This window comes from Dothidotthia symphoricarpi, assembly GCF_010015815.1.
Source record: "Dothidotthia symphoricarpi CBS 119687 unplaced genomic scaffold P153scaffold_19, whole genome shotgun sequence".
Classification (NCBI taxonomy): Eukaryota; Fungi; Ascomycota; class Dothideomycetes; order Pleosporales; family Dothidotthiaceae; genus Dothidotthia; species Dothidotthia symphoricarpi.
In genome coordinates this window covers 205,072-219,577 of record NW_022985026.1, presented here as the reverse complement: position 1 = coordinate 219,577, position 14,506 = coordinate 205,072, and the positions used below count along the sequence as shown (strand labels likewise).

General features: G+C 52.7%; 7 protein-coding genes across 7 annotated transcripts; 5 read left to right on the top strand and 2 right to left on the bottom strand.

Annotated features, from left to right (window-relative positions):
- Positions 1-411: 411 nt before the first annotated feature.
- P153DRAFT_360015 (uncharacterized protein) lies at positions 412-2,034 on the top strand (the record flags this gene model as incomplete). Its single annotated transcript, XM_033666894.1, has 6 exons — positions 412-461; positions 553-821; positions 867-959; positions 1,324-1,419; positions 1,606-1,944; positions 2,018-2,034. 6 exons carry the CDS (start codon positions 412-414, stop codon positions 2,032-2,034), a joined length of 864 nt encoding a protein of 287 aa, XP_033520063.1.
- Positions 2,035-3,140: 1,106 nt separating this feature from the next.
- On the top strand, positions 3,141-4,315 carry P153DRAFT_369688 (Arp2/3 complex 16 kDa subunit ARPC5). The gene is made up of 4 exons (XM_033668837.1): positions 3,141-3,394; positions 3,620-3,747; positions 3,904-4,048; positions 4,159-4,315. Exons 1-4 carry the CDS (start codon positions 3,170-3,172, stop codon positions 4,219-4,221), a joined length of 561 nt encoding a protein of 186 aa, XP_033520062.1. The 5' UTR covers positions 3,141-3,169; the 3' UTR covers positions 4,222-4,315.
- A 1,320-nt stretch (positions 4,316-5,635) lies between these two features.
- Positions 5,636-6,248, top strand: P153DRAFT_91043 (uncharacterized protein). Its single transcript, XM_033673484.1, has one exon. It carries the CDS (start codon positions 5,778-5,780, stop codon positions 6,135-6,137), a length of 360 nt encoding a protein of 119 aa, XP_033520061.1. The 5' UTR covers positions 5,636-5,777; the 3' UTR covers positions 6,138-6,248.
- Positions 6,249-6,895: 647 nt separating this feature from the next.
- Positions 6,896-8,527, bottom strand: P153DRAFT_347582 (general substrate transporter; the record flags this gene model as incomplete). Its single annotated transcript, XM_033666179.1, has 3 exons — positions 6,896-7,927; positions 7,979-8,427; positions 8,478-8,527. 3 exons carry the CDS (start codon positions 8,525-8,527, stop codon positions 6,960-6,962), a joined length of 1,467 nt encoding a protein of 488 aa, XP_033520060.1. The 3' UTR covers positions 6,896-6,959.
- An 804-nt stretch (positions 8,528-9,331) lies between these two features.
- Positions 9,332-12,150, top strand: P153DRAFT_425494 (glycoside hydrolase family 78 protein; the record flags this gene model as incomplete). The annotated part of the gene is made up of 3 exons (XM_033672546.1): positions 9,332-9,479; positions 9,555-9,706; positions 9,781-12,150. The coding sequence occupies 3 exons, from the start codon at positions 9,332-9,334 to the stop codon at positions 12,148-12,150; spliced, it is 2,670 nt and encodes an 889-aa protein (XP_033520059.1).
- A 139-nt stretch (positions 12,151-12,289) lies between these two features.
- Positions 12,290-12,821, top strand: P153DRAFT_347576 (L-rhamnose 1-epimeras-like protein; the record flags this gene model as incomplete). The annotated part of the gene is made up of 2 exons (XM_033666177.1): positions 12,290-12,504; positions 12,595-12,821. Exons 1-2 carry the CDS (start codon positions 12,360-12,362, stop codon positions 12,819-12,821), a joined length of 372 nt encoding a protein of 123 aa, XP_033520058.1. The 5' UTR covers positions 12,290-12,359.
- Positions 12,822-12,864: 43 nt separating this feature from the next.
- Positions 12,865-14,369, bottom strand: P153DRAFT_323716 (uncharacterized protein). Its single transcript, XM_033665221.1, has 2 exons — positions 13,971-14,369; positions 12,865-13,917 (listed from the first exon to the last, which is right to left on the bottom strand). Exons 1-2 carry the CDS (start codon positions 14,260-14,262, stop codon positions 13,196-13,198), a joined length of 1,014 nt encoding a protein of 337 aa, XP_033520057.1. The 5' UTR covers positions 14,263-14,369; the 3' UTR covers positions 12,865-13,195.
- Between the last annotated feature and the right edge of the window lie 137 nt (positions 14,370-14,506).

The following is a 14,506-nucleotide window of genomic DNA, read 5'->3' as shown; positions in this document are numbered from 1 at the left end:
GTTTGAGTAATTGGTGGTCTGTTTTGGACTCCTATCCTGAACTCTTATCTGGGGCGAGCAGCGTCGGCGGCGCGACAAACGGCGAAAAGGCTCGAGCAGTCAAACAAGCAAGACACTTGGCTCGCTGTTTGTCTTTGGCTACCTTTGAGAAGGCTGGACGATAGACGAAGGGATGCTTGTAATAGTGTTTGTGCATGTCTCTCCCTCACCCCTGTCTATCGATGTGTAGCTTTCTGATCGACAAGGAGGGTACCCTGGACGAATCAAGACTGTAAATTGCAGGCGAATTATCCCATTGGTCGCACTGCTAGCCTGGATCTTGTTTCTCGTAATGCCCTTGCCACGAGGCAATGAGTCGTCGTCGCAGCAGCCTCCGAAATAAAAGCAACTGCTCATCGCAGGGAGGCGAGTATGCATGCCAAATGTTGGGCTGCAGCCGATTGTGCGTGCGACCGGTTCAGGTATGCAGTGCAGAGTCGCGGCGAACGACAGGACGGGAGGCTGCAGCAACTGCAGCAATCAGAGTGTAGCGAGACTGCGACATGTCTGAAGCAGCGGCGAGCCAATTTCGCGCAATGGGAAGTGGATGCAGTACATGTCAGATAGATGCCACTCTGGAGTGAAACTCGCCGTCTTGGTGAGGGATACCCAGACGGCGAGTGGGCTGCATGCAACTCAGTCATGGGCAGACTTCCAGAAGAAAAGAATTCGTGGAAGCGAGAGGAATAGCGCCCAAAGTTCCACTCCCGCGAGCCGGTCAGCCAACGCCCTTGCTACCTACGGCAGTTGTGCTGTTTATGGCAGACTCGCGTTCGTTTTCAGTGGGCGGGTGCTGCGTTGTTGAAGATGTGTTGTATAGTGTGCAGCGAGTGACGACGCTGGCTTGCTTAGTCGTCGCGAGGGGAAGGGGCGACTGGGCGCCGGGCAGGCATGCCACGTGGAGATGGGCGATATACAGAGTAAGTAGCTGCAGTAGCCACGCAGTAGCAACTGATTTTCGCTATGGACACGACTATGCTCCCAGCAACCTGGGCGATGGACTGAGTCGGTGGATTTCTGGTGGTGAGTTGATCCGTGTAGGGCGGCGCGTGGGCCCATCGGGGAAGGAGTGCCGCTGGTTGTGAGGCGTTTCTGCTCACCTTCTGGCATTGCTTCTGGCGCGAAGCCAAGTGCCAGCAGACGCGGCACAGCGAGTCAATCTCCAGTCGGAACGGGAGAGAAGGTTGCGCGCTGACGCTACTCATCTAAGCGTGTCTCAACCGATACCGAGCCTGACACACGACCAAGAGCACAGCTCAACTCGCAGCAACTCGTCGTCCATAGACTTGTCAATATCCACCGACGACAGCTCATCAACCCAGCTCGTCCAAGTCAGCGCCCCAGCGAAAGCCGTTGGTTTGGGCCCAACTAGTGCTGCAGGTACGCATTAGCGCCTCGTTGGCGCAGGGGGATGGGCTTCAGCGCAGATCAGCTAGCTCCCTGTCTGTGGCCGCACACAATTTCTGCCAAAAGCAGGCCCGAACTGAGCGACAGGGAGCTAGTTGAAACACCCCCGACAGGCCCGGCACGTCATGGAGTCTGCGCTTTGCTTCTAGGAAAGCACAGTCTCCCTCATTTCTTTGTCTCGCCGGCAGCCAAGGACGCTTTGGCATGTCAGTACAGGCCCCTTATTCTGGAACGAAATATATGAGGCCTGGCGCGCCCTCTCTACCGAACATCTCATCACCACACTCTCCAAACACTCTATCCATTCCTCTCGCTCTCTATATCCACCGGCTGAAGTCGACCGCAACGCTACTCTACTTAATCACCCGAACAATACGCCACTACCGCCTCTCCGTAACACCTTTACCGGACACTTCGCAAAACTCGCCTCTCGATCGTCTATAATTGTAAACGCCATCTTCGGTCACCTGCCAATTCCGCGTTCCAGCGTTACCCTTTGTGAGTTCACCCACTGTTTTGGCGCGGTCCAAACTTGACATGTTCGTGAAACAACTTGCTGACTTATAACCAGACCCACATTCCTCATGATGATCACCAGAGAGTCCGAGTCCAACAACATGGGACGTGGAGCCTACGACACAACAGGCACCCCCAAGCCTCAGCCGCCAAAGCCCAAATAAAATGTCGACTTCATCAATTCAATGACTTTTATCACCTTGTAAGTTACAGCATCTATGTACATGTTGTAAATACTTTTACTAACATCTTCTTTGCAGTCCTACCACTCTTTTGCGACACACCACTCACTACGACCACGCACCTGCTCTCAGTTCTCGCCACGAGCATCACCTTTCACCACCCTTCGGAACTACGTTTTTTAATATGCGACTCTCACTTCGTTCCATTCGACAGCGTAATACCCATGCGTTCTCCGTTTCCGTCCAGCGTTATCGAGCGATTCACGCACAGCCACACCACCTCCTTGCGGCAACCGATTAGCGACAGCGTCTCCTTACGGTAAAAAGTTATTTTGATATCGGCGTTTTATAGATGGTTGGGCTCAGGCATAGATACCAAAAAAGGATCTTTCTTTTCTTTACGGGTAGAACATATATGGGTAGACTACCATCGCCTGCCTTCATTGGCGCGTTAGGGCATGGGTCATTGTACAATAGTTTTGACGAGCCAAGTGGATCATATAGATTCACGATCAGCACTTGATGGATTGGATTCATCAGTCGGCTACATGGCTGCAGGGCAATGGGTTTTCGATTAGACAGTGTTGGGCTCCAGATATGTGTCTCGCGACACTACTGGAGATTATAGACTAATGCAACTTACAACCTTCTCATCTCACCGCTTGATCATCATGTTTGTTTGTATTGTCTGCTTCAATAGTTCGATCGTTGTTGTACCTGTAGCACTGAGCATTTCCGCCTTTGGCCAACCGATGGTCCACGGGACGTCTGAATGCCGACGCCAATCAATTTGGAGAATATTTGCCCTTGCTTGTATCACCGATCAGCGTTCAGCCAGACGTTGCATTTGGTACACGCGAAGCTTGGCGGGCAAAAACAGTGGGGAACTGGCTGCTGCACCCCACGCCTTCTTCCAACCTCACCGCAGCTCGACGACCACAACGCCTTCGCAGCCACCAGCCCTCCCTTGGTCGAGATCACAATCGCATCTTTCTGCATAATTCCAGTCGTACACGATCGATATCATGGCTAATATCAACTGGCGGACGATAAACATCGACGCGTTAGACCCGGATAGCCCCGCCAACTTCGACCTAAGCTCCCTCACCCCAGCCGTTACCCCCATATCGTCCGCCGATGTTCAGAACCTCTCCCAGCAAATACGGCAGCTCCTAAGAGGTGGCGATAACGAGGGGGCTCTTCAAGGTGCGCTGGAGAGCCCGCCATATGGGGCAGACGAGAAAAGCAAGGTATGTTACTCTGCGCTACCTTACACCCATTGCTTGGATCACCATGGCAGTCCTAAACCATAGTGATGGGGGTCTCTATTGGATGTCTCTCCGTATCTAAACGTACTGTGATCACAGTCGTAACCACGGCTGCGGACTCGGGCTTCCAGCTACCGGGATGGGCTCTTCACATCACACGACCATAAACATACGGAGACATGGCTGACAACCTTTATTATCATATAGGAATCTCACCTCGCAGCGGTCATCGAGATCCTCCAATCTATTCGACAGTCGGACATGTCACCGATACTCAGCCGTGTATACAGCGCGCCAGGTGGGCCAGAAGCATTGGATGTCTTGATGAAGTATATGTACGCTGCCAATCCCTTTTGGGTCTTTCAGAGCTTACGAGGCTTGACCGCCCTTTGCCAATGTTTCTCTGGCGCTTGATCCAGTCCCCTAGTCGCAACCACCGATCTATTATGAATACGTTGAACAGATTTGGCTGATGCTATGTGCTTGTACAGCTACAAAGGTATGGCGCAAGCATCGCCCGCGACCAGCACACGTAATCTCACTCCTCAAACAACCGGTTTCTCGCAGGTTCACTCACGCGGTGGAGGGGAGGGCGGTGGCCAGGCTATGAGTGTATTGCTTAGCTGGCACGAGAAGGTATGCTCATGTTTCCCTATGAACCAGCTCGTTCGTTTACTCTATGACATCACATCCCTAACAGCCTTCAAATCCTATCCCGCGTACTTCTTTTACTTACGCGGCCACAGCTTGTTGAGATCGCCGGTCCGGGTTCGATTGTTAGGGTCATGACCGACCGACGCACGGTTTGAGCGTATGCTAGCGACTGCGACCTCAGATGCACACCTTCCCAGACGAAGGCGTGGATCAAGTTACTTCCACGGATGAACCAACACTTGCCGATGGTCGGGTGCAACCTGCTTGACAATAACTTACAATGGAGAAATACACTGACACTGTTTCACGTGTGTTCCTTTTCTCCATCAATCTGCATGTCGCAGGTGGTCACTCCAAGGATCAAGGACAGAGACAATGAACACATCATCTCATCTTATTATTCGCACGAAATTTCTCCGTCCCATGCCCATGTAATTTTCCAGAAAGAACGCACTGACTTCCTACTTCTTAGCGAGATTGTTCCCACGTCACTCTTCTTCAGGCCTACAATCTGAATCAGCGATGTTTCCTCGCGGATTGACTAATCACATCATCACTTTTACGAACGGGTCGTTCCCACAGCGCATCCCGTTAGCGCGTAACAAGTTCATCCTTTGTCAGATCGGCGACACGGCACAGTTTCCACTCCTACTCGCGCATGTCAAGCCGTACGCCGTAACAGGAAACTTATGCCGTGTCAGTCTCTAAAAGACAGTTTTCACAGTATTCCAAGATGAAACATGTAAAAATAATCAAACTCCACGTGTGAAGCTGAAACAATGCGAGCCTTTGGAAGGTACAGGGCTAAGAGAAGCGGGCTTCATCCCGAAACAGACGTTTTACGCGTAAATTTCTGGCGCGGATTTTCTTTGTTCGGCCCACGTGTAGGATGCATGCAAATGATGAACAGGCTTCTGGAAGGGTGTTGCTGAGTGGGGTGCTCTTATGCACAAGGCTGAGGTGACAGGCGTTAGTTAACAGGGTCCCGGACAAGGGATGTGTCGTGGGAAGTGAAGGGTGGAGAGAACAAGGAAAGGCCTTGCGCTTTGTTATCACGTTTAGGCCGAGGTATATTCTGTCGGATGAAGAATCACGCATCATGTGACGAGTATTCAATGCATCCATCCGGCACCGAGCATCAAATCCTCACCGGCGCACATCCGGTCTCCGACAAAGCACGTCCATATCCACTCTTCAACGACGTCGCATCAAACCAAGACCGTCCATTCCTCGCTCAAAGCGCAATCAACCCCACACTCAGCTATCTTTTCCTTGCTCATTTTCATCTACCAACACACCCCTTTGAAATTAATCCAACTCAACCCTTCCCCTCCTACACCGGAAATCCTAAAGCACAACCCCTTACACTCTTCCTTCGCGCCTCCCGCTGCGCCGCGTCCGCCTCGGCGATGCTGCAACACCGTTAGACAGTGGCGATCACGCTCGGACGCCTTCCGTGCGAACTACGCCTATTGAGCTGCGCTTAGATGTTGACTACGCCGCATGGCTGCATGTGCATTCCAAGGGCAGACTGACCGGAGGAGTACTTCCGTCGCCTCGCTCGGGACGTAGGCGCGCGTGTGGGGGCGCGGTCGTCGAATTTGGTAATGAGGGATCGTGCGTGATGAGAACTGTGGTTGTGGTCTTGATGGCTGGATATCGCGACCTATGCGATGCGGCGTTGTTACGGCGTGGTTGATGAGTTTATGGGATGATGTCCACTCGGAGAAGTATGTTTGTGCATCTGTTTTCATACTCTGTCGTGATGGTAAGTACAGTGACGACATATCCAGGCTGGGTGAATCAAGTCCCAGAATCGCAGCATGTTTTCGAAGAATACTGGAGTCATAGATGGAGATTGAAGGTGAGCCAGCGTAGAAAGTGGGCAGTTACACCACGGCTCGCGCAGATGCTGGTTGCCATAGGAGAAGAAGACGTGTACACAGCGAAGACATGCGGAACATCTCTCGGTATAATGTTTAGGAAGTCAACTGACTGCAAGATGTTAGGGTTGGTGAATAGACTACGTCAGGTGTGTTCCTCTCATGAGGCGTTACGAGAGGCTGAGTAATTCTTTTCGAACTTCCTTTTCCGATCTGGCTTTGCTTTTCCCGCTGTACCAAACCACGCAACCAAGATTTCGAGAGATCTGCCAAAACGAATAGTTGATCTTGGTTTTCGGATCGAGAAGGAAAGTAAGCATACAAGTAGAGTTCGAATCGAGAGAAAGCAAGCAAGTATGTATGCGAGGAGATCGAGAGATGGCGATTGTGTACGCGAACTATCGTAGTAACTAGCAGGTTGGATATACTCGAGAATTTAAAAGCAAGGCCCGTGATGTGGTGGATTGCTGGCTCACTGGTCTTTTTCGAGTATCACAGTGCCGGATATGCAAATGACTGCTTATCGACGAGCGAATATGTAGAAATGAATGGTAAACGGTTGCCCATACCATGTGGGCATCGCGGTACCGGTGATGTGGCTTCATGTAAACTATACCTATTTTCCTTGCTTGTTACTGTGAAGTAGAACCTTTCCTCCAGTTGCTAGGGATTATCACTTATGCTCCGGAGTGTGCGTGTTACTTTTGAGGAGCAGATCAACACAGAAATCTAGGGTTACTTGCCCCAATTCCTTCAACGGTATGAGGCCGAGTTCTTTGAATTGGGCGAGCTATAAAACGAAGAAGACAGCATACAATAAAGGTGATGACCTCGACGAATCACTAAAATGACGACTTTCGGTTCACACTGATCATAACATGGAATGACTTGAGATCTTCTTCGAGCATCTCATCCAAATATGATTACAATTCATTTCATACCGATGCTCCTACTTCCAGTGGGGTATCGACTTGACATTCTCTTTCAAACTCCACCCTTCTTCTCATCACCTACGCAGTGACAGATACACCACGAACCTCAGCATGAAGTTTCTCATTCTTTTCCATCGCCGCTTCCGCAGCCGCCGAATCCTGCAAAGCATGCGGCACAAGCTGATCGCCAAAGAGCTCGTCCATCTGTTCGAGGGTCTTTCCGCGGGTCTCGGGATAGAAGAACCAATAGCACAAAAACGCGATGATGTTGAACACGAAGAATACGTAGAAGTACTTGAACTCGAGGCTGCTGAGCGCCTGAGGGCTAAACTGCGCGAAGATCAGGTTGATAGCCCAGTTTGTGAAGGTTGTGACTGCGTTCCCGAGTGCGCGAACCTCGACTGGGAAGATCTCGGCAGGATACACCCATGAGATGATTCCCAGGGGCGTGTAGAAAAATGAGAAGAGGAAGTTCATTGCGACCATGCTGCGGAGTTGAGCGCCGTTATTCGGGTCGAGATATTGGCCTTGGATAGCGTTGACAAGCAGTGCAGTCGCGAGACCAGCTGCAGAGACCATTAAAGGCTTTATGCGACCCACTTTGTCAACCAGGACGAGACCAATGGAGCACCAAACGATGGAGAGGGCACCGCTGATGCCGATGATCATCAGCGACTCGCGCGTGGATATGCCAAGGATGCTGTAAATCCGAGGGCCGTAGTAGTTGATTACGTTAATGCCAGAGAGAGGACCAAAAGCTTGTACACCACAGCCCAAAAGAAGGCGCTTACGCCAGGATGCCTTTGTGATGATCGATAGCCAGTTGATGTTGCCGAGTGCTCGGTCAGCAATGATAACGTCCCGAATCTCGCGGAACTCGAGATCAATAGTTTCCCCGTCAATCCCGGTACGAAGCTTCTTGAGAGAGGCCATGGCTTCTTCGTGACGGTCCTTCTCCATAAGCCAACGAGGTGATTCCTGGAGAAAGAAGATACCTCCCATCAGGATGAGACCAGGTAGAATTTGGAAAGCGAGGGGGAAACGCCCTAGTGTTCATCAGAAAGGTGGACTTTGCAAGCAAAGTATGATAAACTTACAAGAAAACTGGGTGTTATTGAAGGAACATCCATAACCCAACCACTGAGCAACGAAGAAGCCCCAACTCAACATCCACTGCAACAAACCAGACAGGATACCGCGGTGTCTTGCTTCAGAAAGCTCTCCAGCATACATGGGGATGGTCGATGTAAGTTGCCCTACTGCGACACCACCAATGAACCGACCGACGATCAACATAGCCATGTTAGCTGCACCTGCCTGGAGAGAGCTACCAAGAACCGAAACCATGGCACCGATCAAGATAGTCATGCGACGACCTAGCATATTCGCGAACAACATATTGAAGATGGTACCTGCAATAGCCCCGCCCTGGAAGGCCGACACGATGCCGCCGACGGTAGTATCATTGGGATTATTGAAATATTCCGTGAAGGTCGGCAGAGCAATGGTCGATGTGATGATTCCTGAGTCGAAACCGAAGAGAAAGCTCAATCAAAATGTTAGCAGGTTATATACACTCAGTGCATAGGTACTCACCCTCCGGTCGCCAGAAAGACAGCGGAGTATACAGTGACAGCAAGACCCATCGTGCTGACCTGGAGATACAACTATCGATGAACTTGTCTTGAAAATCAATTCGAGACACGATGATCCCTGAACCTGATATATGAACAAAACCCCAAGACAAAACCCCATGGTAGCGCATTGGGATCGCCGCATGGATGTCACATCTGCCGACCCCATGGGGTAGCATCCATGAGATCGGGATGATATGCACCGACAGGGTGAGAACATGTGTGTTTCCTACTGAATAGATCGTGCCGGGGTTGGCGTCCGATACGCTATGTCACGCAGCTTCGATGGCTTTGCGACAATGTTTCACCTTCTCCTCACTCTAGTAGCTAGTCTACCCCGCATTACTTGGAGTGAACTCAGGGTTAGGCTCCTTGACAGGGTATCTGGGTAAGTGCTCACCCGGACAAAGTGATTAGATCGCCTATCTCGAAGGTCACGTGATTAGCATATTGTATAGATCGTGGCGCGAAACCGGCGTAACGACTAACGACTGACTATCCAGATACCAGAAGACCCATCGATCTTGGCAAATGTGTAGTACGAACACATAATCGCCACCAAGACCCATGTTATCCGAACCCATGGCAGAAGCATTGCGCAGCTTGGGATAATAAACGTTTACGCGCATTCGGGCATATTTCTACCAGGACATTAAGATCTGCTCATGCATGGACGTTGATGGCCAATGCTAGTGCTCTCTTGTCGGTGTATTGCCCTGAACCAGCGTCTTGGTCGCGAGAACACCAACCGAAGCAGACGTGATAAGCTTCTTTTGTAGGAAGACGCAACGTTGTACGCGTCACCAACGTTACAACATGGCGTTTTCAATCACTCGCTGCGGCATACACGCCTTCCACGAAGTCCTCGGCATAGATTCAGACAAGATACGCTTCTTTTGGGTACTACACTCAGACCGTGAAGATGCGCAACAGACCGCATATCGCGTGAAGGTCTCACTCTCTCGTGAGTTTGACTCGCTGCTCTGGGATTCTGGGAGAGTCGAAAGCAATCGACAGCGAAACATACTATGTGCGCCAGAGGGCGGATTTCACTCGGCGACATTCCACTACTGGCAAGTGACAGTATGGGATCAAGATGGCCAGGAGACCACGAGCGAGTCGAACGAATTCTTCACTGCGTATCCGAGATGCAGTGGGCTCCTACCACCGTATAGTATGAACCAGACATATGTATGGATCCCGTGACCATCGAGTGCAAAGCTGGCGTTTACTCCCACATCGAGTCAATGACTGAGTACAACCAGATGCCGCATACCAGCCTCATATTCCGCACTTGGTTCGAAGACGAGCCCAACCGCTGGAAAGGCGTGTGGATCGGGGACAATGGTGACAAACCTCTCTACTTACGAAAATCTATCCATCTTGAGCGCAAACCTTCTCGTGCCATCGTCTTCGCATCAGGCCTGGGTCACTTCAACTTCGTGTGCAACGGCGACCCTGCAGCTGCCAACGGACATGTTCTTGATCCTGGATGGACCAACTACCATCGGACTGTTCAGTTCGTGGCCTACGATATTTCAAATATCCTCAAGGCAGGCGAGAATGTCATAGGGGCGCACGTGGGCAACGGCTTCTACGCAGGAGATCAAGGTGACGACCGCTTCTTCTGGCCATCTTATGAAGACAACACATATGTGCGGTACGGGAACGAATTGTGCTTCTTCGCAGAAGTCCACTTGTTCTACGACGACGGGAGTCGGGAGTGCATCACCACAGGTCCGGACTGGAGTATCCGCAAAAGCGCAACCACATTGGCGAACATATACTCATCCGAGACGAAGGATCTTCGCAACTATCCAACAGGCTGGGATACACCGAGTTACGAACAAGGCGCGGAGTGGAAGAACGCCACTCCAGTCACAGGACCAAGGGGGAAGTTGAAGTATCAGAATCAACCGCCTGTCGTGCTGCACGAGACGTTTGAACCAAAAACAAAGAAGACGCTGGAGCCAGGCATTGTAAGCTTCGACTTTGGGCAGAACATGACGACTATGGTCAAGATACAGGTCAGTGGGCCTGCAGGCTCGGAAGTCATTATGCGTTTTTCCGAGACAATCGGCGAGGATGGTAAGGTGTTGATGCCAGACCCTCTATTCAAACAGTTCGAGTACGGCGTGTTCTGCAAGTTCACACTAGCTGGCACAGGCGTGGAGACGTGGGAGCCAGACTTTTGCTTCACGAGTGCGCGGTATATCCAGATCGAGGGCGCTTCATTCAAGTCTGATCAGGGCCTACCGGTGGTGCATTCAGTGGTCAGTCGACACGTCTCGTCAGCAGCACGACGACTGGGCTCGATGAAGACGGACAAAGAAGACGTCAACAAGCTGATCGACATGTGCTACTGGTCTTTCGTCAGCAACCTCTTCAGCTACCACACCGATTGTCCGCAGATGGAGAAGTTCGGGTGGCTGGAAGTAACGCACCTCCTCGCGCCTGCGACACAGTACATCCGGGACATGGAATCGCTGTACTCCAAGATCCTTGACGACATTGTGGACGCGCAGGAGCCAAACGGTCTCTGTCCCACCATGGCTCCAGAAATCCGATACATGTGCGGACCTCTCCACGACACCATAACCTGGGGCGGAGCCGTCGCCCTCCTACCGGAAATCCTGCGCTTCTACTACGACTCCACGCACGTCTTTGAGAAGCTCTTCGACCCATGCGTACGCTACATGGAGTACATACGCACCAAGGAGCGCGACGGCGGACTGATCGAACACGGCCTGGGCGACTGGGGCCGCGACATCGCATTCGGCAACAACCAAGCCAACATCGAGACAGCAATCTACTACCGCTGCCTGCGCAACATCGAGCGCATGGCCCACGAGCTCGACAAGCCCGAAGCAGAGACCCGGTTCCGCGAATGGGCAAACCGCATCTACACCGTCTACAACGCGCGCCTGCTCGTCACGGACAAGAAACTCCACCCCTACGCCTTCTACACCTCGCGCGACGAGCCAGGCACGCAGGATAGAAATATGGTCGCGCAGGCCTTTGCCCTGCAGTTCGATCTCGTCCCCGCACAGCACATCCCCGACATCCAGCGCGCCTTCCTCGCCGACTGCGCCGCGGCCCAGAACCGCATCCAAGCCGGCGAGATCGGGCTGAAGTACCTGTGGAACACGCTCGCGGACGTCGACCGGCCTGATATCGTGCTCGAGATGGCGCGCCAGGAGGAACACCCGTCGTACATGCGGTTTATCCGGCGCGGGGAGACGACGCTGAATGAGTTCTGGCAGGATGCGTGTCGGAGTAAATGTCACGATATGTTGGGCACGATTTATGAGTGGTTTTATGAGGCGGTGTTGGGGGTGAAGCCGGAGAGCGAGGCGTATCGCACGTGGACTGTTAGGCCGCCGTTGAGGAGCGAGTTTGGGCGTGTGGAGGGGAGCGTGGAGTGTCCGTATGGGGTGATTGAAGTGGTATATGAGAAGAAGGGGGAGGTTGTGAAGATGAAGATTACGGTTCCTACGAGCACGACAGGATTCTTGTTGCTGCCGGGAGATGATAGTGAGGTAGCCGTGACGAGGAGAGGTGGAGATACAGTGACAAAGAAAGGACGGCGGGTGAGCTTGAAGCCTGGTCGATATGAATTAGAGTTGAAGCCGTAGTCATCAAACACAGATTAACATCCTCAACCAAAACCACTTTTCGTGTCTATAACGACGAATGATGAAGTACCCCCCACTCGGCGCCTCCCACCCCGCAACCCCAGATCTCGGCACATCCCCAACCGACACTCCCTCCACATCTACCAAACACCAAACACATCCAACAAACACCCCTCTCACCCCACCCCCTCAACAAAACTCTCCCCAATATGTCCCCATCCACATACCAAGGCCCCCGCCGAATAGGCCAATGGCTCTACCTGCGCCCCACCTCCATCGAAGAATACAAAGCCTGCCACGCAGCAGTCTGGCCCGAAGTGCTCGAGCAAATCAAAGACTCCAACGTCGCAGACTGTACATAATCCCCCCATCATAACCCCCCCCCAAACATCACCCTCCCCCCCCCGCTTCTCCCCTTCCCACCCACCCCAGCTAACCAAAAAGACTCCATCTTCCTCTCCCTGCACCCTCGCCCAACGCTCTTCGCCTCGTTCAAATACACCGGCACAGCTTTCGACGAGGACATGGCGCGCATGGCGGCGAACCCGAAAGTGCAGGCGTGGTGGCGCATGACGGATGGGATGCAGGAGTCGCCTGTTGCGGGGGCGGAGGGGAGTGCTACGGGGCCGGGGTGGTGGGGGGTTACGGAGGAGGTTTTTTATGTGGAGTGAGTGCGAGATGGGTTGAGGGAAGGGAAAGGAAGGGAGGGTGGTTGGATTTGGATTGTTGGATTTGATTTTACTACTTTACTCGACTTGAATTGACATGATATGATTTGAAAGGGAAGAAGAAAACAAATATGCATGACCCAATGGCTCCGATCCCAAATGCGACAAGACAGAACAAGATAGGATACATGGCGACTGCAAAAACACGTCCAAGATCAAACTGGCGCCGTCGTATACGCCGTCCTCTTCGCCCTTTCCTCTGCCACCCGCGTCTCTCGATTCGCGCTGGTTGCGCCCTCATCTCTTGGACAAACTCAGCACTCTCTCTCTCTCTCTTTATCTCCAACGTGAAACTTTGACGCTACACTGCAAGACCACTACAACGGCTCGTAATCGACGCTCGTATTACCCACCCACGCATACCACGCTGCGATGATAGAGTTCGCCGCCACCCAAACGCTCGCATAGCCCGCGGCGCCAATATACTCCGTACCGTCAAGCGTCATCAGCCTCTGCACCAAGTTCAGGAAGACAAACGCGTTCAAAACGAGCGTCTGCTGGATGAGCGTCCTAGTCCTCCTGCTGAAGAACCAGAAGTTGTGCTTTACAGTCTGCGTGAAGGTTGCGCTCGCGGGATCGAAGACTTCAACAGGCGTGGCGGTGGGTGACTGCGCGGCCATGGAAGGGTTGAGTAGGAAGCTTTTCGCGGCGAAGCCGGCGGTGAAGATCTTGCTGCAGATGGACAGGGGTGTTTCGTTGTATGCGGCTTCGAGCGTGGGGATGTCGAAGAAACGCACTAGGAACACGTTGAGGAGTCCGGTCTGGAGGCCTGCCCAGAACACGACGCCATATACACCCATAGCCAGCAGCGAGGTGGACAGCTGCACCTGCGCACTGTCGAGTAGGTAACGGTTGCGCAGCGGCGCGCGCCTGTCGTGGATGGCAGCGCGTGGGCGCAGGAGGAACGTCGGGATAGCCATGGAGAGGACCTCGATGTTCATATGCGCCGCGACGGTGAGGGTAGAGATTTCATAGTAGGTGTTTAGGAGGTAAGCATAGGGCGCCTGTGTCAAGACGGAGAGCGCAGCGACATCGTAGACTGCCAACGTTAGCCTTTCATCACCATGTCTGTACTGAGCGCGCATGTCTTACAGTCGTAGTTGAAGTACCACTGCATCCACAGGGTCAGGACGCGCATCGCAACCCGCGCGCCGGGCGAGTACAAAGACCAGTTGTCCGTCTCATGTGGCACCTTGCTGACGGCCCCCAGCTCTGGGCTCAGGAAGTTGGAGACGAACGACCACAGCGCCGTGTTGATGCCCATGTTGAGCACGACGAGTATTGGGATGCGCAGCGCCGCGGGCAGTCGCGACCTTCGCACCGGCGCGTGCGTGTGCGTAACGACGGCCGGCTCGGCGCGATCGATCAGTCTGGGAGATGCCATTGCGTGGTATGAGTCGCGCAGAAGCTCGAGGAAGAGGAGTTGAGGTGAAAAACGCGTCGGTTTGCACAGAGAAAGGAATGCGCGCCGCGGGGGACAGGGTGTTGTGTGGAGGCTGGTCGCTTTTGCTAAGATTTGTGTTTGGAACGTCATGGTGGATCGCGGGCACGGACCACCCACAACACTCACTTCGATCTTTTCTCTTCGGCTTCACACTTGAAAACACATAGACTAACATGTATGAGAA